The sequence below is a fragment of the Eubalaena glacialis genome, chromosome 2 (genome assembly GCF_028564815.1).
Source record: "Eubalaena glacialis isolate mEubGla1 chromosome 2, mEubGla1.1.hap2.+ XY, whole genome shotgun sequence".
In the NCBI taxonomy this organism is placed as follows: domain Eukaryota; kingdom Metazoa; phylum Chordata; class Mammalia; order Artiodactyla; family Balaenidae; genus Eubalaena; species Eubalaena glacialis.
This window is the reverse complement of record NC_083717.1, coordinates 163,102,078-163,126,005: the sequence shown is the minus strand read 5'-3', so window position 1 is coordinate 163,126,005 and position 23,928 is coordinate 163,102,078. Positions and strand designations below refer to the sequence as shown.

The window sequence follows — 23,928 nt, the reverse complement described above, 5'->3', positions numbered from 1 at the left end:
AACAGCACCATCCAGAATTCCTTCCCTGAGCAGGGCCTTTCCGCTGGCAGCATTAATGCACACATACAACTCATGCATCACTTTTAAAATATGCCAGTCAATTTAAAATAAATGTCAATTTATTATTTTTCAAAATGAGCAATAACTAAATTGGTGGTAGGGAAAGCGAGGGACTAGGTGCTTTCATTCGTCTGTTCAGCGCATTCCCTTCCTGCAGGCAAGATATGCTGGAAGAAAATTTATTAGGATGTCTACATCAGCTCCTTAACCACAAAAAAGAAATCCCCTTCTCTTGCAGCTACTAAAGAACTGGGATGCAAAATAACAACAGGAGTCAATCTGGTAAACAGAATTTATAGGGAAGGAACTTGTGGGGAAGGGATGGAGATGTAGCAGTTGTCCCCTAACGAAGCCACAAGTGAAACAAAGACTAAAAGAAATTAACTCCAAGTCTTCATTTTAATCGGAAACGCTGAGTTAGTGGGGAGACAAAGATGAAAAAGGGATCATCTTCTCAGAATTTATATTTGAGTTTTGTGGGGACTGAGAGTCAAACAAGCTCTCAGATGGGGAGCAACATGTGAGACGGAGGGAAGAGCGTAAGCGAGGCACTGGGGGCACATGCGATGGTGTGTTATGGGAATGATAAAATGCCTGGTGATGTTCCAGGACGGAGCACAGGCTAGGGAAGTGGCTAGAGAGAAAGCACAGACGAGGGTTACGTTGCTGAGGAGTACAGACCTTAAGAGCAGCCTTATAGCAAGACCTGAATTTGTTTTCGTCTGTTTTAAGGGAAGAAGTATCATGCTAAGTCTGAGATTTTAAGTTATTCTGGCAGCAAGGTGGAAGACAGATTTGAGGGGAGGGAGGTGGGGAATACACTGGAGACAGAGAAATCAGTAAGAGTCTGGTGAGAAGTGACGAGGCCTGGGATGTCAGTAGTGTTATTTTTTTCTTGGAGGGGGCCACCACTATACCCCTCACTGTAGTTAACCTGGTGGCTGCCTGCCCACCCACTGCCCTCACCCACCCAGCCCAGCCCAGCCCAGCCCAGACACAACCAGGAAGAAGAAAGCTAGTGCTTCTCTAACAGGAACTCAAATGTCCGGGGCTTTAGAGAGGGGACGCGCTTCCAGAATCCCTGTCACTAGTGAATTCTGGTCCTCTGGACAGCAAGTTGGCAATGAACTAATGATGAACACAAGGATCCAAAATGAGCATGTACAGCATCTCAAGGAGAGACTCCTGTATTCTGCAAAATGCTTGGCGACTATCTTGAACAAAGGGGTCTGGAAAAAGTGACTAAATCCCTGCCTATCCTTCCATCCCTTCCCACCCCACCCCCAAACCACCCCCCTGCCCCCCGCCAAAAAGAATTCTACTATAAAGGTAGATGTGGAAAACGTTCTATTCAGGCTATACAAATGTTTTGAGAAGGTGTAAAATTAAGCAGCTGACAGGCCTGGGAAATGGCAGACAGCACCCACAAAAGTACATTCCTAAACTTCTAGAAGAAAATATGAGCCCATCTTCATGAAATTTGGACAGAATTTCTTAAGCAAGTCAAAGAAAACATATTCCACATATACACACTACTATATATAAAATAGATCACTAATAAGGACCTACTGTATAGCACAGGGAACTCTACTCAATACTCTGTAATGACCTATATGGGAATAGAATCTAAAAAAGAGTGGGTATGTGTATATGTATAACTGATTCACTTTGCTGTACGTCTGAAACTAACACAACGTTGTAAATCAACTATACTCTAATAAAAATTAATTTAAAAAAAGAAAACATATTCCAGGAAGAAAAAAATATATGAATAAAGTAGCAGTGGTTCTCAGACCCCTTGTTCGCAAGTCCCCCTTACACTATCGAAAATTACTGAGGGCCCCCAAAGTTGTCTGTGTGTTATAGCTATCAATACATACCACAGTTGAAAATAAAGCCAATTTTTACTATTTATAAATTCATTTAAAAATAATAATAGGGCTTCCCTGGTGGTGCATTGGTTAAGAATCCATCTGCCAATGCAGGGGACACGGGTTCGAGCCCGGGTCCGGGAAGATCACACATGCTGCAGAGCGACTAAGCCTGCACGCCACAACTACTGAGCCTGCGCTCTAGAGCCCGCGAGCCACAACTACTGAGCCCCCGTGCCACAACTACTAAAGCCCGTGCGCCTAGAGCCCGTGCTCCACAACAAGAGAAACCACTGCAACGAGAAGCCCACGCACCACAACGAAGAGTAGCCCCCGCTCACCACAACTAGAAAAAGCCCGCGCGCAGCAACGAAGACCCAACGCAGCCATAAACAAACAAACAAACAAATAAAATTTTAAAAATAAATAAAAACAATAATAAACATCAGAGTGATTGTGTCAACACATGTCATGTAGCCTCTGGAACTCCACGACACACCTGTGAAAAGAATGAGTGCAAAAAGGCAAATAGCATCTTAGTATTAATATGAAAATAGTTTCAACCTTGTCAGCCTCCTGAAAAGACCCCAACGACCCTTGAGAACCACTGCCATAGAGAAAGTTAAAATAATTTGCAAACTGGGAGAAGACAGTCAAGGAAAATACAAAATTCAAGCCACATGGAGATTCCATTTTATATCCATCAGATTGGCAGAAATTAATATCTAACAATACCAGCTGTTGCAAAGCATGTGGAGAACTAAGAATTTTCTTATGTATCACTAGTGGTGAAAACTCATACAACTACTCTGGAGAGCTACTTGGCAATATACAGAAAGCTGAAGTTGTACACTTCTAATAATCCACCAACTCCACTGCTACGTGTATATGCCAGAGAAATCTTGTATACATATTCAGGACACATGTACAAGGATGTTCCTTGCAGTGTTCCTAACAATGAAAAACTGAAGTCACCTGTATGTCCATTAATGAGAGAATGGTTACAAATATTCTGGCATATTAACACAATGGAATGCTATACTGTAGGTAAAACAAACGTATCAACATGGCTAAATTTCAAAAACAATGTTGAACAAAAAAAGGAGGCTACAGAAGATAACATGCAATTTCGAACATAAAATGATATCCTATATCGCTTAGGAATGCATGTATAAGTATGTAAAACTTGTACATGTCATATAAAAAATACAAAAAAAAACCCAAACACACCCCACTAAAACTCAACCTCCACAGACTGAGGGCTCTTAAAAAAAAAATGCATGTAAATACATGTGTAAGTATGTAAAAACAGAGGCATGGTTGGAAGGATACACACTGATTTAGCACACTGGCTATATCTCTGGAGAAAAAGATCTGAAGCAAACATGGCAAAATATTAAATCTGGGTGGTAAGTACCCAGGTATGTTAGTCTCTGTATTTTTTTAATGTCTGAAAATTTTCATTGAAAAACTAAGAATGGGATAATAGATTTAAAGTGGTTACTACCTGAAACATATTGCACATTTACCATAGGTATTTCACAACACCCCAAAACTCAGGCATGTCACTTCTTAACAGGGTATTTAGTAACTTGGTTAAGTTTTCTAATTCTTCACAACCACCCTAGGTCCCATTTGGTCCCAAAATACAGACAGAAATCTTAAGATTCACCAAGACTGCCAACTCCTATGGAAGACACTGGATTACCTCTTCCAGGGCTCTCAATGTATATGACCCTCAATCCCAAAGAAGTTTCCTCCACCTACCCACTGACTGACCCCTGACTGCTCCCACTCCCAAAACTCATCTGAAAGCTAAGATACCAAACAGCATCTGTAAAAATGCTTTTCTTAAAAGTCAGAGGGGGGCTTCCCTGGTGGCGCAGTGGTTGAGAATCTGCCTGCCAATGCAGGGGACACGGGTTCGAGCCCTGGTCTGGGAGGATCCCACATGCCGCGGAGCAACTAGGCCCGTGAGCCACAACTACTGAGCCTGCACGTCTGGAGCTTGTGCTCCGCAACAAGAGAGGCCACGACAGTGAGAGGCCCACGCACCGCGATCAAGAGTGGCCCCCGCTCGCCGCAACTAGAGAAAGCCCTCGCACAGAAACAAAGACCCAACACAGTCAAAAATAAAATAAATAAATAACGTTAAAAAAAAAAAAAAAAGTCAGAGGCACATGCAGTAACTCTGAGCATGCACTGTTTTGAAGGTCCTCAGCCTCAACGGCCCCACCACCTGCCTTCAATTCAAGAGAGCAGCCAGACTGACCCAGCCACTGTCAGAGTCAACTTCACTTACATCATTTAATACCACTCCTCCCGTTCCTCCTTAGTTTAGCCTAAACACTTAGTCCTCAGGAGTGGGCCCTCTATGGTGTCAAAACCCAGGTCCCCAGCCCCTAATGCTTCCTGCAACATGGAGGGCATTTCCTTGGAGTACAGTGTTTCTCAGAGGGCAGGCCACCCTCACCACCTGCAACAGTGTGTTAAATAGCTTCTGCCTCTGGAAGGGAACAAATGAAACCTGCACCCTTGCTTTCTTCTGTTCAGGAAAGACAACCCAAGGGCTGGGAGACTGATACTATTTTAAAACTTTTAAAGAATGCACATTGCTGGGCTGCACTCCAGACTGACTGAACGGTTCCTTGTGGGCATGGGGTGTGCGAATCTGGTTTTAAAAGCACAGTAAAGTTGGAAAAGCATCACCCCAGAGGATGTTAGTTCTCTAAGTCTGATGAAGGACTCAAACCTCACCACCTTTTCTGTATCCCAGAGTCCTAGGCGGCCAAATACCAAACTCCCCTTTCCAGCTCTCCCTTGGTTTGGATCCTGCCTTCCCACCAGGCCCAGCGTTAAGTCTCAGCTCTCTGGAAGCCTTCCTGGATGACGTCAGGGTTAATTCTCTTCTTTCTAATAGCACTCAGTACCTGAACCACTCAAGGTGTATTCTGTCTTTTCTTTCTCCCCAATTAGACTATGAGGACCTCAGTTTCTGGCAGAGGGCCCAGTGCATACATAATAGCTTCTTAACACTTCAGTGGTTGAAACAATGCTAAAGACAATGGCATGGGAAAGTCAGTGTGAAACACACACACACACACCCACACACACCCACACACACACACACACACACGCAATGTAGTACGAAAAGTATTTCATTTGCAAAGGGAGGACCTGGGTTCAAATCCAGCTTTACCCTTTACTGGCTGTGATAAGTTATTGTGAAGACACCAGTATGACATGATATACAAGAAAGTGCTTTACATTCTGTCAATTGCCAACAGTAGTAAGCTGTTACAGCTATTGCTACCCATTATTTCTCTGATCTCAGGAGGTGGTTCATATTATTTATTCCTCTTTAGAGCCAAGAAAGGAAAAACACTGAAATAGGCATTCTTACCGTAAAAACACAGAGAAAGCCTTAGAGACAATTCCCACGGTCTGCCTGCTGGAACCTCAGCTACTCAGGCCTCTGTGCTTCCACCAGGGCAGGGAGGAGGGGCAGGGAAACACTCAGTAACTAGACCGTGCCTGGCACACCCAAGAGGTCTGTAAATGTTGAGTGATGAAAAGCCTGCATACAGAACTTGGGACAGGAGAGCATTCTCCCAGTGACCCCTTCCCACCGGCACACCAAGAACTAGTAGAGTTTTATAGGAGCAAAAGGTGAGCGAGCCTGAGGCCCCCACGTGGGTGTCAACTGAAGGGCAGCAACAGTCTCAGCTTCTGGGAGTACTGTCAAAGCCGGTTGTTAAAATCACCCTCAAACTGCTCTTCCAGTAAATGAAAGAGCAGCGTGCAGTATCCAGCTGCCTCAGATTAAAGCAGGGGAGTGGGGGGAAATGAGAAACAGAGTCAGGATTTCCAATTACTGCTAACATGAGGGTATTCAAAAGGGAGGAAATTAATGGAATCATCAAAAGGCTGGTGATTTCACTTAAAGTGAATTAAATCAACCTCAGTCTTTCCCCGTTTCAAAGCAGACCTCAGGCTAGTCAGTGCTTGAGCTGCCTGAAAGCCACCCACGCAGGATCAGAGGGGCTAAGTGACAATCAGCCAAGGCTGGGAAATCTTTCATTTGCCCCTTCAGACAGAGGCTGGAGAGACAGGGTCAGACAATGGTTCTGAGGCAGGACGTGCTAATTTTCTCCAGGCCAGGAGTCCTTTAGTCTGCCAATACAAACAGCAGGAAATAAAGGCTATAAATGGGGTCAAATTCAATCTGAAGAACAGCAAACTCCCCTAGGATGGCAAAAACATTCTGTAACTCACAGCTACCCCCAGACAAAGTGGGCAAAAGAGAGAAGGGAAGAGGAAGAAGACTGGGGAGCTCTGGATGTGCCCCTCACACAGATGGCGTATGTAGGGCCTTTGTGATCTCCCCAGGCACACCCCAACCCCTACACACACAACGTACAAACATCAACGGCTAGCTCTGTCAGAGCAGAGAGTAGTTAAAATGAGCACAGAGGAAGAAGAGGGAGAAGGGCAAAAGGACAATTACACGAAGTTAAGCAGGGAGAAATCAAAGGAAAGGAAAAGAGGCACATGGATACATCCCTCTATTCCATCCACCAGCGAATATTTTCACAGGCCTACCATGAGCACTGTGCCAGGCAGTGGGGAATGCAGGAGCGCCTGGAAATGAGAACTGATCAGACAGCCTGGGAAACACTGCAGTCGACAAGTGTGATGATCTGGAGTGAAGGGATCAGCACCCAACAAGGATGCTAAGTCACTCCTCTGTGGACAGTTTTATGGAAGCAGCATAACTGTGGAGCCCAGAGGCTCTCTAAAAAGAAAAGTTACTCCAATTTCCAAACTTCTCTAGTTTCACTTTCCAGATGGGATTCTGGCTCAGTACTGCGTATCAATGGAAGTTCTCACCCACACTAAAAAATAAAAAACAAGTAACAAGCAAGCAGAAGTTCCTGACCCCGCAGAGGAAGCTGTCAGAGAAGGCATTAAAGAATATCCGGTATCTAAGCTCAAAGGGCCCTGGAGAGCTGGTCCAACCCTTACCTCACCGCTGAGCAAAGTGAGGGGCCTTCAGTTACTGCTCACTAGAGGCAGTACAGGGGCTGAGGCCCGGGACCCGGCTCAGGGCCCTGCTCTTCATACCACAGATCCCAAGCTGGGGAAAGACTTTCTAAAATGCAGACTTTCGGAGCTCACCGCTGCCTAAGAGGGCAGAATAAGAAGTGGAGGCGGGAGATGCCCAAGGTGATGCCTCCAGGGCTTCACCAGGCCTGGTCCCTCCCGCTCTGCTGGATAGTCGGCAAGGACCAGAACCAGACTGGTGAAGGTTAAGAGGCCTGCCAGCACCTCCCTTAATCATTTAACCTTTTCTCAGTTTTCAAGTTAGGCTGGTCCACCTGCAGTGTCCTATTTCTGAACTTCCTCTCTCCCCAGAGGTTCACGACCTCTCCAGCCCTCTGTCTCCACCTTATCAAATTTGCTCTGGAAGGGTTAAGTGAGCTTGTTCAGCTCCATTGTAAACTGGTGATTCTCAAAGTGTGGTCCCCAGACCATCAGCAGTAAGTAGCCTGTAAGAACTCAGTAGAAATACTGATGCAAACTGGAGGTGGAGGTGGGGCCCAGCAATCTGGGCCCTCCAGGGGATTCTAACGCACACTCAAATTTGACACCCAATGGTGCTTATAACGTACATGCTTCAGCCCGTTGCTTCTCTCACAAGTAGGTGACTTAACTGGCACAGCTGAATGACCTGAACTTCAAGCCCAAGAGCCCACGGAGCTGCCACTGGGGGCAGGAGGAGCTTCCCAACTCAGCATCCTCTTCCCCTGCTTCCAAGGTTCAAGGTCTTGTACAAGAAAGTACACAAACTGTCCTTGAAGCTGTGACCAGAGGCTGGGAAGCACAGACTTGGGGAGAAAGATCTCGAGGACCCTGAAGGGCCTGACCTAGTAATGTGAACAAAACGGAACCTCCCTTCGCCAGCTCTACACTGCTGAGACCAGACTTCAGAAGGGACGACGGTGGGCCAAAGGGCTCAGGCCTCTTCCTGACTGGAGAGTTGACATGACTCTGATCTGCCCAGATGCCATCCTGCCCCATGGAGGCTGCAGTACTTGTTCTGCAGGAAAACTGGCCTGGGTCAGACACTCAGGGAGTTGCCTGATCCCGCCTCCATGGGGCTTCACCATGGGACCTGCAGAATACAACGGGCACCTGCTGTGGGTGCCCTGACACATTGGGTCACGTCGGGGTGGTGAGTGGGTTTCCACTGGTGTGTGCCAGAGAGCAGCGGTACCGTGGTGCAAAATCTGGTGCCTCAGGTATCGCCAACCACGGCCTAAACAGAACAGGACCTGTGTCCAAACCTGCCGTAATTAGCCTTCTGCTTCTCTAGCTTATACCAGGCCCTCATTCCTAGTAGGGACTCTGGGGCTTCCCAGAGGAAAATGGATGTCAGATTTCTAGGCCTCTAAAAATCCTGACTACAACAACCTTGTCTGACATGACCATGTCTGTGAAAAAAAGACTTTTTAAAAGATCCCTCCATTTCTCCTCTCACCTTCCCTATTCTCAGGAGTGAGGCATTCTCACATTTGGAGGTCCAAGCTTTAGACTCCATAGATTTGGGCTTCAGACTCAAGATCTGGGGCTCTGTTGGAAACTTTAGTTTGATCTCCTGCACAAAGGGGGCTATCAAATGCCAGCCTCCTGCCCAGGGATGGATGAAGGATTAACTGGTTAGTGTTAACCAAGTGCTTTGAGCAATTCAGAAAAGAGATACTCTCTTTAAAAAAAAAAAAAAGAGCATTATAATAATCCTTTCCATTGGAATAGACTTTTATTATTTACCCAGAACTTTTACATATATTATCTCACCTAATCCTATCATTCACACTCTTAATTATTCCTGCAGGGCCAGGGTCTGCCATTACTGGTAACAGAATTTCTGTTACTGAGACGGACTGCAAAGCTTCTCAAGTGCCTGACAAACTGTTACTGAGACGGACTGCAAAGCTAAGAACAACAGCGTGGAGAACGGGTTCCTCTGCTGAAAGCCTCTCTCAAGAAACTCGAGACACTGGGACTTCCCTGGTGGTCCAGTGGTTAAGACTCCCGGCTTCCACTGCAGCAGACACAGTTTTGATCCCTGGTGGAGGAACTAAGATCCCCACATGCTGCGTGGCCAAACTGGAGACACATCTCTGCTGGAAGGCACAGCAGTTCTCTGCACCCTGAACACATCAAATCACAGAGAGTCCTCACCGCAACAGCTCCAGTCACGCTGGCCTGACCCCAGCTGAGGGGTCCTGGATACATGCGCATGCCCGCGGCCAGCTGCTGCTCTTCCTCTCTTCTCCCTTCCTGAGCATTAGGAACTTCCCCATGGAATTCCTGACGCAGAGATCCACATGGGGACCCTGTGCAGTGCATCAGACTGGCTGCAATAAGCCATCCTTGTCAGGCACGCCTCCCACGGGTTGGCTGGGCTGAGGTAAGAGGATGAAGGGCCTATCTTGAGTGACGCCCTGGAGGGGCAGCCTCACTGAGCCAGTCACTTCCTGTTCCCACAGGCAAATAGGAGCTCATTCTTCTCATCCCCATCTTCTCCACAACTTGTACCAAAATCAACACCCTCTGTCAGCCCTCCTTATTTCCCTGTTTAGACTCATTCAACCTTTAATCCATTAACTGGTGTTTGCTTTTTTCTTTAACCCTTTGATCTTTCACACCAAGCTTGTTCCTCCTCCACACCCCCTACCCCTCCACAGCTCTGACAGCCAGCTAGGAAGGGCACCTACCTGCCTCCACCACCATCTTACCCCTGGAAGCTTCCCCCAAACTGTGCTTCTGGTGATGTTCCGCCCCATCTCTGAACTCTGAGGCTAAGGATAGACTTCATTTTTCTTTTCTGAAATGCCAGCTTCCAAACATACTCCACCAGGGACATCCCTGGTGGCGCAGCGGTTAAGAGTCTGCCTGCCAATGCAAGGGACACGACTTTGAGCCCTGGACCCGGAAGATCCCACGTGCCGCAGAGCAACTAAGCCCGTGCGCCACAACTACTGAGCCTGCGCTCGAGAGCCCGCGAGCCACAACTACTGAAGCCTGCGTGCCTAGAGCCTGCACACCGCATCCAGGAGTAGCCCCCACTCGCCGCAACTAGAGAAAGCCCACGTGCAGCAACGAAGACCCAATGCAGCCGAAAATAAATAAATTAATAAATTAAAAAACAAAACAAAACAAAACATACTCCACCAAAGTAGAAGAGACGACTCATTCATCCAGCAGGGTAAGAGGAAAACCAGTTTAGAGAACAGAGTATATTGGACTTCCAAAGTTTCAACAGAAGTGACACTGCAAGTTCCAAAGGAAGGAAGAGCCAAGGTGAGCACAGCAGACACGAAGCTAACTCTCTCCCTCTCCTCCCTCCAGACTGCCCCCAACATGCTGGCTGAGGTGACACAGAGTAACATAATGATGGTTAACACCACAACCCTATATGGTAAGTATGTTATCCCAATCTCACACATATGAAAACTGAGGGACACTGAGAAACGTGCTCAAAATTAGACAACGTGTTAGTGGCAGAGTTAGGATTCAAACCAGCCTACTTGGCCCAAGAGACTGCATTCTTAACCTTACTATGCCATCTTGTCCCCCTACTTGCCTCCAGGTCTCGGTGTACACTCCTCTCCTTCAGAGAGGCCTTCTATGACCACCCCTATCTGAATCAGGAGCCCCGCCCATGCGTATTCCAGTGCAGCAATGACTTCCCTGATCACAGCAAGCATCTCACAGAACTGGAGCTGGCACAGTCGCAGCACTCAGCAGGAGCTCAGCAAGTAACTGTGGATAAATCAGAGTCTGAACCATCCCGTCTGCATTCCTCCTGGTATAGAGTACTGCTCCTGGCTGCAACCGCCCACCTCTCACAGGCTGACTGTGAGGACCAACTAGATGTGGTAACTTCCAACAAGAGCCAGTCCAGTACTTGGCCCCAGGAAGCCCCTTACGGCATTACCCATCTCCTGCTGTCCTCCCTGCCCGCCTTATATCAACACACATTTGCTAAACGAGCTGATGCCGCTTATGAAAACACCAAACCCAATCTGTCCCAGAGCAACCCTGGCAACCCTGGTCATTAGGGTTTGGAACAAGTCCATATAGTGTTTATGTGTCATGATCTGCAGAACTAAGAGTTCAGGTTCCCCAAAGCTGACGTCTTAACGAGCTGTCCAATCCCTTCAAATAATCAAAGACAGTTAAGATTCTAGGAGTTGGAATCCTGTTCATAGGAAAAACTCTCTGACATCCTCCCAAGAGAAAGGACTGAGACCAAAGAGCTCCTGCGAATTCCATTCAGCAAATACACACATAGCCCACTCTCCTTCCTGCAGACCCTATTAATTCTAGTGGTAAGGGGATGGGTGGTGTCTCAGAGGAGGTTAACTTTGAATTTGATCTTAAAGGATGAAGTGAAGTACGGGAGGGAGGGGAGGCTGGGATTCCAGCCACAGGAATCTAGCCACTGAAAGAACAGCGTGAGGATAGCCTTGACTGTGCTAATGTTCAGGAAAGGGGAATAAGGAGTCCCCATAGCCTTGACTCTAGGGACAGAGGTAGAGGGAGCTGTGGGTGGGGAAGGGAAGCCAAACCCATGCAAGCTGCCTTTCCCCCCCTCCAATGTCAGTATATTTTTAGAGCCAGCACGGTTCTCCCATGCATTCTTCCACATGACTTCACTCCCCATAGGTAATGAAAGCCTTCCTTTCCTCCCTCTTCATCACCTAAAGGGACCCACGCTGGGTTCAAAGATCCTCACTCGGGCTGAAAGTTAGCGCACTCTGTGATAAACTCTTCTGGGCGGCCTGCCCAGTCCCACTCCCTTCCTCTCAGAGGAGCCCCACCACCTGCATCCCCTGAGGCATGAAGACACTTTCACACCCTTCTCCACTCCCAAGAAGGCTGTGGACAGAACCTCACGGGGAACCGCAGATCAGGCGGCTGCTGCTCACAGGGCCGTGGACTCGTCCTGCTTACCCTCACGCACAGGACAGGCCATGATCCTGCACAATCCTGCCAGGAGTGACCCCCTCTGGGGTGATCACTGGCCTGGTTACAACAAAGCACAAAGGACTTTGTCTCTGCCTTCAACGAGCTTATATGCAAACACTTACAAAACCAAGAACAAAGAACACGAACTAAGATCAAGTGGCTCGTGTACAGAAGACTCAAAGATCAGAGACTGAAGGGGTCTACTGTGTGACAGGTATAAAGCAGAGGGCCACACAACCTACTGATGTCACCACCTAACTTCATGGACCATTACTCAGCAATTCGGGGCAACTGTGCATGGTTTTCAGGAGCCCGAGTGGGGCTGCACTGACTCCAAACACCACTGGGTCCTCTGCAATCTGGCCTCCAAAGTAATGAGACCAACCGGGAAGCAGAAACATCCAAGGCTTCTCTCCTGTCGGCCCCCGCACCTTGCTGTGCCGAGATCAGTGCTCGGCAAATACTGACAGGTGGCTCCCCACGCCCACTCAGTCCTTGTCTGGTGTGTGACAATCCCAGCAACATTCTCTCGTGCCTCCCACCATTGCCAGAGTCAACAAGGCTGAGCTGTCAGAACTCCAGCCAGTGACAATAAACACACAGGTCCCGCCCTCTCCCAGGGAGACATGTGTCCACTGCACGTGAAGAACTGATCGTCAGGCCCATTGTATTTCATAAAGTGTCACTAGTTACTCAAAATAACAAAGGCTAGAGCAGAATTATTTTATAATCCTGCGGGAGTACTTGGCCATAACTTCCTGAAACACATTTCCCCTCCTTGGTCGAAACACCTAAAATACTTTCGTGAGTTTGAAAAGAAAAAACGTTTTGGAAAGAATAAACCTTGATGAGAATCTGTTTGTGTTCCCTGCACTACTTCCCAGAATTTTGAATGATTAAACAGTTGTACTTTTAAAAGATTTGGCTACTGGCAAAGCTAACAAGTTAAAGAAGTTAAACAAGGGAAAAACCTTGTCTCTGGGGAAGCAAGTGAATCTAGGTAGGAAAAAGCTTCTTACAAGAAGAAATGCTGTCAAATATAGCTAAGTAGGAGGAGGCAAAAGGACTACCAAAATGGAGAGACGAGAAGAGAGCTCCTATTTTTTAATTCTAATGTTGTATTCTCACGGATGTGTTTAGGAATTCTTTAAAATGTAATCCTTCAATCATATATCACTGTGCTGATGAAATGAAATGCCTCATTAAAAGAACAGACCCTTGGCATTCTCAAATTTTTAAGGTTTCAAAAAAACTCTGAAAGTTCCTAACAAATAGCAGCTTTGAGGAATCCCAGCTCTGAGATGCCAACAAGACAGCCTCACTGAAGGGAAGGGCTGACTGTGAGATGACCTAGCTGACCCCTCAGCACAAATATCGCCAAGGGCCACGGCCCCTCTTTTCTGCTTGGCTTCATGCGTGAGATGCCAACATGTGGCATTTGAGAATTAGGAACTTGTGAACTATGAAGAACTCATGCAGTACGTGTCTAACTCTGCTCAGGATGTACTGAATTGAATCCAAGAGAATCCAAGACACACGGAAGAAACACGGAACTCCTTCCAACCCGAGCTAATCAGCTATGGTGTCAGAAGTGTAGACTGGTATCAGCTGGTGCTAGAATCTGGTCTTCAAACCTAGGAATTACTTCTTTGTATGCCAGTCAATGTCCTAAGTGCTTTATATATACTATCTTATTTAATCCTCGCAACAGTGTATTAAGTAAGATTATCTAGTGTCTTCCCTATTCTAGGGAACATCGACAGTGATGTCTGGAAGATTATCCAAGGTAATACAGGCAGCTAGGCATAGAGGCAGTATTCACCCTCATCTTCCAGTGAATTCAGAGTTCATGCTTCAGGTTGGCTGAAGGTGCGCTGGGTGAACAGGGCTGGGAGAAACCAGCGGCCAGCACCCCCCTCAGTCACACCACACCATGGCAAAGTTGTCTCTAAACACTGCTGTCCCTCCGGGCCCCAGAGCTAAACACGAGGCGGGCCAAGGTCACTCCTGATCTGGCCCCAGTCCAGGCAGCCAGCTACACCAGTACCAGCCACCTGGAATAGGAGGGCTGCTCACATCCTCACAGGCTCATGCTGCTGGGGTGACGCAGAAGAAAGGAATCTCCCAGTGGGTAAGAGGTTGTCAAAGAATTCATCTGAAAACCTACCTAGAATAATTAAAGACTCTGAGCACTAACCCTAGTTGTTTTTTTTTTGTTTTTTTTTAAGCACCCTGTGACCCCCTTTTGTGGAAAGAGTTGGGCAGGTAAGGATAACCTCTAAGCTTGCAATTAAGGACAGGGTAGTGGGGCACCTTCGTTTGGTAGGTGGAATCTGTGCCTAATGAGGGCTTTAACCCAGATGAGAGCCACTGAGGTGTTCAGTCTGGCGGACTCCTGGCTTCTTTTGTTCGAAAGTTACAGTGCAAAGGTCGTACCATGTGTTGGCAATGTTCTAAACATGGCACAACAATCAGCCTGCAGAGGGTAATTTCTCAATGTCTTTTCATGACGCCAGGGTTCAGCAAGCTCTGTAATGACCCATCCAGCCTCCTACCACAATCCCCAAGTCTTTTTATAGTCACAGGTAATTACACCATGGAGAGATTACATCACGTCGCCAGCAGGGTTTGCAGCTGACAGGAAGATGCTCTGCGGATGTTTTGGGAACTACAGCCTCATTTAGCAAACAATTTGCTGTGGTCCCTATTGTTCCTTTCCAAGAATAGAACTGCCTTGGCAAACCTTGTGCCTAAACTGGGACGCAAACCACCAAGGGCCACTGTAGATAAGAACAGAAACAACCACAGAGGTAAACATGGTAACCCAGAGATGACTCCTGCATCCTATATCCAGGGAAGAAAACAGACGGTGCCTCTCTTCCTCTGTCAAAATTACCCTCTGAAGGGTGATCTGAGTGCTCCAACAGAGCAACACAAGAAACAGGTTTCAGAGAAGCCTGCCACTCAGCACAGGTAGTACAGTTCTCAGCAGAGCATCGGCAACACAGTCAGACAGACTGCACGCAAATCCAAGCCTGCTTCCCCACCTACGACTGCGTGTCTCTGACCAAGTTACCTAACTTCCCTCTGCCTCGTTTTCTCACTTGTCAAACAGTTACATGACCATCTAGCTCACAGGCACTCTGAGAACTTTACATGTGATGACACAGAGCCCGACACACAGGTGATGTTCCATACGCATCGTTTCCCTACCTGTTCTCTCTTCCCAGTTCAGTGTACGTTACCTCTGACTCCAGGTCCCTTCAGAGACCGTGAGGCGAGCCAGGCCACCTGCCAACATCTCTCTGCCACAGCAGTGCTAACGGCCAAAGCCACATCATCCCCTGAGAGCCTAGCTCTCCACATTTTCCATCTTCAGTGAACACTAACTGCCTGGCTTTCTCCCTCTGCCACACGGAAATGCAAATGGCTGCCTTCCCTGCTTAGGTGCTTGTGTGACGTTTAACATGGCCGCTAAGTGTTGCGGCAACATCTTAAAGGGGAAAAAAAATCAGAAGCAAGTAAAATACTAAGTTTTTTTTCAATAAATATGCTCAGAACAGGGAGAGAATGGAAATTAAAAGCTTTTTACATGAGCTAGGTTGAGACCATCAAACTAAGCAAACATGGAAGGCAAAAGGGATTCCGGAAGTAATCAATCCTTCCTCAACTGGTCCAGTTTGACACCTCCTCCCAACCCCTCATCCCCAACCCAAAAAGTGACTCTGCATCTCCAGTTTTGTTTTTTAAAGACAGCAGAGGACGTCATCCACAGGAAGTCTCTTGCCCAACATGACTCAACAGGAGGTCAAATACCGTCTCTGCTGCTGTTGTTATTTAGGAATTACGCTGAGCATTTTTATATGTCAAGTGCCTTCCAATCATTTTTATTACACAACACCAACCTAACATCCTTAAGTATCTTATTTCTGTTTTACAGGGCATACAAAGAGGTCAAGTGATTTACCTAAGGTCACACACACAGCAACTTTCTTAAGGTCACAGGTAAAGAGATCTGGGAGAGGCTGCTACACAGTTGGGATCCTAATTCCTCTCTAAGCCCAAGAAAAGCAAGTTGGGTAGCATAAGCACAGATCTTATTTTTAAATCTGGTCTTCCCCTGCAGGCTGTGACCAGGTGTGAAGAATAAGATATGCTTCCTTTTGCCACCCTGAAAAAGGGAACTTTATCAGTAACTCTCTCCATCTCTGCTACAGGCATGACCATGGGGCAAGCTGAACCCGATGCCTCCGTAACCGCTTCTCTGTTATAACTCCAAATCTCCAGCTGCAGATAAGAGGAACCAGGATGGAAAACTGAACTTTGAACATGACATATGTAACTTTTCCCAGAACTTTACCCCAGAACTCTCAAGCGCCTCTTCATACGTGCTTCTTTTTTCTAAACCTGAGCAATTATGGCCAAGACTAGAGGTGCCTGTGGGACTTATGACCAGAGACTGTGCAGGCCAATGCCCCACCGAGGGTGCGCACTGACCTCTGTCCCGTGGGATTCTCACCGTCACGAATGTGCCGGGACACACAAGCATATCTACTAGAGCTCACTGGGTAACAAGCGCCTCATTTAAAAAGGCCTCTGGAATGGGTATTCAGGGGAAGCTACAGGAGCAGGTAAGAAATGCAGGAAAAGGAAGAGGAGACCTTGCCTGACCTGAATTGCCTTTCCTCGACTTCAGAGTATCTGAGAGCCTTGGTTTCTTGGCAAGCTTGCTTGGCACGCTGCTCAGGGCAGGCACAGCCGTACAGGTGTGCTCTGGGTCTCAGGCCAAGGTGTGGGCACCTCCTTCCCCCAGAAGCCACTCCAGAGAGAGGGAAAAACATCGTAACTTGGTGCACTGGATCGAAGAAATGATGAAACCCCTTCCCCTGCCTGCACCCTGCTCTGTGCCAGTACATTTGTTTTATGGAGAGTAAAAAAGATTGGGCAGAGGGAGTGGGGTGGCAGAGAAGGAAGGATTCTTTGCAGGTGGGGGAGGGATAGAAAACAACAGAGCCAACTTTCCCATCCTGGTCTGAGCCCACATTACAGATATATTTTTCCATACTGGAGAATAATAATCCCTTTATCCAGCCAGTCTGGAAGCATCGATCCCTGATAATTGATTTCAGACCTTGAATGGAAAGTTGGGAAGGTGTGGGTGGCTGGAAAATGGGGTGGGGAATGGGAGGAGGAAGGGGGAAGCCCATAAAAGAGAGAGTGGCGGTACAGGGGATGGCTTAATGGAGCTGAAGAGGCTGAAGGCATCAGACACCGAAGGCAGATGCTCTGCCCTCATATTGCCACGTAACATACCAGGACCGCTTCCCCAGCAGAGCCCTGGAAGAGGATGGTGGTGGTAGCGTACCAGGCACTAGGCGAGGTTCTGGTCCAGGCACTGCCATGAGCTGGCCCTAAGGCCCTGGGCCAGTGCATAGCCTCTGAGGTCCATCCTAGCTCTGCCCAGTCAGTCCTTCCTTCCTTCCTACTCTGACAGCCACTTCATTCATAGGCATTCTTACTGAGCACCGTCCATTCTGGGCTGGGGGTAAGGTGGCAAACCTCTGCTATAAAGGGTCAAACATTTTAAAGTGTACATATTTTAGGCTTTGGGGGCCACATGGTCTATGTCACAATTACTCAACTCTGCCATCTAGCACAGGTGAGGGAACTGAGGCTTACAGAAGTAGAGACTCACGGTCACAGAGCCAGCAAGTAGCAGGACTGGGCTCTGAAAACAGGCAGTGGATTCCAAAGCCGGCACCCTTACCTGCACATCGCACCCTGAATCCTACACCTCCGTCCCACCCGTGACTACAGCCGGGGGAGGGGAGTGGTCCCGTCATCCCCAGCAGGCTCCTACACCCCCGCCCCCGCTGGCTCACTAGGCACCTCAGCCACCAGTCCCACGCCCTCAACTGGCTCCCTGCTGCATCAACAGAACAGAAACCCTCACCCTCTGCCCCCCTGCTAACGGCTCCACAGAGAATCCCTTCTCCCAGCCTTCGGGAGAAACAATGGTATTGAGTCTTCTCCCTCCCACACACAGGAGGCAGGCTGGGGCTCACCTGAGGCGAGTCCGTCTCCAAGGAGGGTGCTAAGAATCAGCAGCAGAAGGAACACTCCATGTCCCACGGAGGCCACGGCAAGCAATGAGGTGCTCTTTGGTGCTATCCTGCCATGGCACATCTTTCATCCGTCCAAGTTATTTTAAAAAGAAAAAATTTTAAAGCCAGAAGTAAGAACACTGAAGTCAGCCCTGGGTAGATTCACCTATAAAAAAGAAACCAAAAACAAGGACATAAGTGAAAACTTTAGCCATAAGTTAGTTACAATAGGCACTTTACGGTAAGGAAGCCATAATCACATACAAAGTTGAAAGAATTCTAGCAAATGAATCCCTACTGCCAGGAGAAGAGACAAGCACATAAGCGGCTTTCCAACTCCTCCCTGGGGAAATGCCAAGGCCCGAAGCAAGCTGCCATGGGCGTCAGCATCCGGGCGCCAGATCCTTGCGACAGGACAAGGAGACAAGCGCCGGCTCACCTGGAGATCTGTCAGGCTCGGCAGAGCTTTCAGAAAATGCCGTGGCTCTGCCCTACTGCCTGCCTTGGAGGCTCGAGCAAAGAGGAGGAGATGGCTGTTGACTCAGAGCTGCTACACCAGAGTCTGGCTTTGCCTTTGCCACCGGACTCAGAGCAAGTTCAACTAATCGAAAAGAAAAAAGAAAAGGAAAAAAAAAAAAAAAAATAGAGAACACATGTCTTAAAGGGAGAAATACACCGCCTAGAGAAGGAATGCAGCGGTGGGAGCCAAGGGCCCTGGGCTTGGCTGGATGAGCCCCTGAGGATCTGGCTCTGACTCGACAGCCACGAATCTCAAAAATGGACTAATTAATCAAGGCTCACCCAACACACCTGTGACCCCAGAGCCCAGATTTGTTGGCTACACTTGACAATGATTGAGCGGAGAACGGGTTGTAACTCTTAATTAGCCCCACCATCCACTCTAGCTCAGACAAAGACGTAAGAAGAATAGGAACCAGTATCTTAAAAAAAATAATAATAAAATCAGGGATTAAGACTTTTCAGGATTTTTTTCTACTTGCCTTCAGGGAAGCAGAGGGTTGATGATACATTATAATATAGGCCTATTATATTTTAGTTAACCCATGTGATTTCATTTATCCTAGTTTATAACAGGATTCCAGATAATAAGGTTACACTTCCTTTTTAAATTCCATATATACCTCCTTCTCCAACAAGGCTTTATGTAAATAGATAAAGGAGCCTGCCATCTACAACCCTAATAAAGGATGCCCCTGAGGGATAACACCCAGACCTGACTTTAATTCATGTATGAAGCCTTGACTCAAGCCTATGCACCCCTTCTGAAGAGAGTTACTGCAAACAGCAATATGAATTGTCTCAGTCCAAAGGAAAAGCAGCTATGAGGGTCTTCAATGAGAATGAGCCAGGGGTTCAAGAACAGAGCTAGCCACCGGGTATTTATCCACTACCCCCAAATAGTTGGGACTGTAGCAGTCCTCTGTCCCCAGCTTTTACCCAGATTCCAACTTGAGCCTTTATGGCTGTAGAACAGGGATGGTTCATGGACAGCTCTAGGGGTGGAGTCTGTGACTGACCCAAAACAGTACACAAAACCATGTGTAAATGTGTAAACAGTTTTGTGGCTAAGAATGGTAGAGTCAGAATGCCAGAATTCAAATCTATTTCCTTTATTATGACCTTGTGGCCAAATTACTCTCTTAGCCTCAGTTTTCTCATCTGTAAAATGGAGACAGTAACCATGCCATCATCTTCACAGGGCTGATGTAAGGAGTAGGATCAAAGTGCTCAACACAGTGCCTGGCACTTAGCAAGTCCTCAGTAAACACCAGCGGCTGTTGCTATCATAATTATTAATAAGATCTGAGCGTCGAGGACCTTGGAGGTCATCAGGCTTCACCTCCTCTTTTGATAGATGCCAAATCCAAGGTCCAAAGAGTTAAAGGATATGCCCAGGGCCACCAGCCAGTTAGCAATGGGTCCTTGGTGCTGCCCTTGTATATGCAGCCACAGCAGGTAACCCCACCAGGCAGTCATCATCCCCTCAAGGCAAGAACCAATGGATCATCAAGGATGACACCTGCCCGTGCCACATCACAGCACGTGCACAACAAATACTTCTGCAGTGAATGGATGAGGCTGGATCAGGGTGACGCTTAGTGTTCCATGCCCGACTGGAGGCATGAGGAAAGATTACCCACAGGAGGGGATGCTAAGCAGATTGCTAAAGGATGTGTCTACTGGAAAAGGAAACGGAGACACCAAGTACAAGTGGCTCAGAGCAATGGAACCCAGCGCTCCGGCAGATGCTAGAGGCAGGGGCTAGGCTAAGTTTAAACTTTATCCTGAAGACCACGTGAAGCTTATGAGGATTATAAACAGGGAAGTTACAACACCAAATTCATTTAGGAAGATCACTCTGGCAAGGATTTTAGAGGACTGGCGTGGTGGGGGGCTTACCAAGTGGTAAAGAATCTTACATTTCGTATTTTATAATTAACATAGAGCTCTTTGGAGAACCATGTGACAATATCTGTCCCCAAAATGCACACATTCTCTGACCTATCAATTCTACTTCTATAATCTGTCCTGAGAAATCACGTGTGCAATGATATATATGCAGGATATTCAGTGCATTATTTGTACTGGCACAAGACTGAAGGGTGACTAGTTAAATAAGTTGTCATACACCCACATAATAGAATCCCATGCAGTGGTTTAAAAAGAACTGGGCAGTTCAGTCTGTACTAATATGGAATGACTTCCAAAATTAGTATATGAAGAAAACTATGTGTGCATATGCATATATTTTTAAAGGACACACACACACACAAACACACACACACACACACACCTGTATGCACTGGAAGTCCCTCTCTGGAATTGATGCACAAGAAACTGGTAGCTACAAACTGCTGTCAGCGAGGGAATCTAGTGGTTAACAGGAAAGAAAGCTCATTTTTCACTGTATGTATTCCCTTTTCATCTTCTTGAGTGTTGTACTTTGTGTATGCATTACCTATTCAGACAGATAAAATACAGAATAAAATTAATGTAGCAAGGCATTCCTGTAAGCCACCTGTCTCCTCCCTCAACAAACTGACTGACACTCCAATAAACCTGATTGCTCTCTCTGCCAGGAATACAGTCAGTTTCAGGGCTCAGCACAAGGGTCATCTCCTGGAGGAATTCTTTTCTGACACGTCCATCACGCCCGCCTCCAGTAGAACTAACCCCCTCCTTACTCCCAAAGTGCCCTGAGCACCCTACTATGACTGTACCTCTATCAAGTTATTATATCTGTTTATCTGTCTCACCTCACTAGGCTCAAAGTCCCTTGAAGGCAGGGACTGTGAATTACTCAACTTGGAATCTTCATAAGCCAGCACAGGGCCTGGCACCTGACAGGCAGGCAGCGAATGTCTGCCAAACTCATGAACACTGTGGGGAGGAGCCAGTATGGGACTGGGGAGAAGATGCACACAAATGAGCCCATGTTCTGTTTTGTTTTATAGAAACAGCTGGTTCCTCCCTTACTGCTTAAGCAGCTACCTGGGCCAAGGGACCGATTCCACCATGAAGCCTAAGACCTGATCAAGTGCAAAACAAATGGGGTGATGGAAACGGGGGCTCTGCAAAGAGAAGAGAAAAGATGAACAGAGGAGAGTCAAGGAATGTTTATACGCAAGGCTGAGCCAAGGGTTAGTGCTTCAGAAATAATACAGAGAAAAGTGAATCCCCACAGCCCCAGGATATCACCCAAAATGGGAAAACCCAGCTACTATGAAGAAAGGGTCACACGACATCTAATCATTTTCAGAAAGAATCCACTTAGAACACAGAATTTTAAAAAACAAAATAAAACCTGCCCTTGAATCATGGCTTTAGACCAAGTGAAAAGAGGAACACTTAGAACAAATTAAGACTAAGTATTCATTATTTTTTTTGTTTGTTTGTTTTTGTTTTTTTTGTTTTTTTTGTAAGTATTCATTATTATCCCTAGAGAAACACACAGACGAAAACGTAGTTAAAAAAAAAAAAAAAAAAAAGAATTCATTTCGCTTCAGTATTCCGCTGGTGTGTTAGTGACCACTTGCCCTGATTTAAAAAAATTATAATTTAGAGATAAAGTAAAATGGTGGCTGTCAGGGGCTAAGGGGAGGGAGGAATGGAGAGTTACTGTTTCACGCGTACAGGGTTTCAGTTTTGCCACGTGAAAGGCGTTATGGAGACGGATGGTGGTGATGGCTGCTCAACATTATGAACGTACTTCATACCACTCTTCTCTGGCTTCCGTTTTCACACCTAAAAACAGCTCAAAGGTCTCTCTCAATCACAGAATTCTCCAGAGCAGCCACGCTTCTCTTTGTATAACCTATCTCTTCCTCCAGCTCTTCCAAAACACGGGGTGGGGCGGTGTCATGGGAAGTCTGCGTTCACCCTTCTGACTTTCCTTCTTGGGACCAACGCTGCCGCCTCAACGGCCTGTGGCAAGGGGAGACCCCCGTGAGCTAGACTGCCAGCCCCTTAAGGTCAGGATCTGGCCTTCCCCCACCTCTGCGAACCCAAAACATCAAAAGCTGAGTGACTGCTCTGCTGAACGCGATGCCACGAACACTCGTCTCCTGTCCAGAGTGATCCCCCAAGAGGAAGGACACTGCCCTTAAGCCACAGCTCTGAACCTGGGGAAGAACCGTCCCACATCTCTGCCTCTGTTTCCTCATCTGTAAAATGGAGGTGCTGCTTGCTTTGAATATCTCACCAGTGAATATCTCACCAGTCTACAGTGAGGTTCAAAAGGAACAAAATATAAAAGACTGCTTGCTCTTTAAACTGGTAAGACTCAGGTCCTCCTATTTACAGTCTTAGCCTATAAGCCAAGACAGCAGAGGGTGACCTGAGGAACTGCTCATAAAAAAGATGATGATAAGCATGGCAGGCTTCTGGTGTTGAGGAGAACCTGTAACACGAGCTCAAAGTTCACACAATTCGCTTACTTGTTGTTGCCACAGATGCTTCCAGATTAACCAAAAAGCCTGCCTAAGGTGAAATGTGTCCTTAGAGTCACCTTGAAAAATGGCTCATAGCTTAGGGAGGCAGCAGCAGCTGGGGGAGGGGCTGGGAGTGGGGAGCCATGGAACAGCCAGGGCACCCAGCCCCCTAGACACGCAGGGCCCAGATGTCCACAGCTCAGGCGTCTGGGCTGCCCTGGGGCCTATCCCTGCGGGCGGAGAATGTCACAGTCCTGCTGAGGCGCAGTCATGTCACACTCTAAGGAGCGCTCCTCTGTGAAGGCAAAGGGTCCTGACTCAGCCACGCCTGGTGCCCAGGGGCTAGGTGAGTTTCTCTACATCTCCGTGAGCTCAGCCTCCGTTTACATGTAATACTCAGGACAGATTATTTCCTAAACCATGGCCATCTCTCCATTAGTTACAAGAGGGAATTGGGCAGGTACAACCAACATAAGTCCTTTTCTTGCCTCAGACTAGTCTGGAAAGGGGATGGTCGTGGTGGGAGAATCTAGAATAAGAGTTTGTTCCTTTGATTAATACTACCATGTGCTGGGGGGAGACAAAGAACAGCTCATGAAGTTGGAACACAATTTAACCAACCATTACATTTCAGACTGCAAAGATAAGAAGTCCTAACTCCGGAGTCTGAAGTTCCCCAGAGGGTGTGATAAAGAGAAGGGAATAATGTGCTGGGAGGCCCCCCCTTACCTCTCCCTTTCTCCCTGCAATGTCCCCCCTCTTCACTCCCACTCACCCTGAAACGGCTGGGCCACAGCAGCAAAGGTATCTAAATGTGTATCAGATCTTAGTACCTCCCACTCTTCCCCCACAAAATGACAAAACTGTATTACTTCTAGATGTCTTCAGTTTACTTTTTTCCTC

The 23,928-nt window shown here is 47.2% G+C and overlaps 1 protein-coding gene across 4 annotated transcripts in view; it reads right to left on the bottom strand.

The window, feature by feature from the left end:
• The window catches only part of SUSD6 (sushi domain containing 6), a 92,147-nt gene that overhangs the window by 31,350 nt on the left and 36,869 nt on the right, over positions 1-23,928 (bottom strand). For 2 of the 4 annotated variants that reach the window (XM_061180966.1, XM_061180969.1), the window contains exon 2: positions 18,035-18,239. In XM_061180966.1, the coding sequence (XP_061036949.1) occupies positions 18,035-18,155 (121 nt within the window). In that variant the 5' untranslated portion in view covers positions 18,156-18,239. Of the gene's footprint in view, positions 1-18,034; positions 18,240-18,512; positions 18,596-20,888; positions 21,052-23,928 lie in introns of those variants that run through there. The other 2 variants (XM_061180967.1, XM_061180970.1) reach the window with 2 other exon arrangements.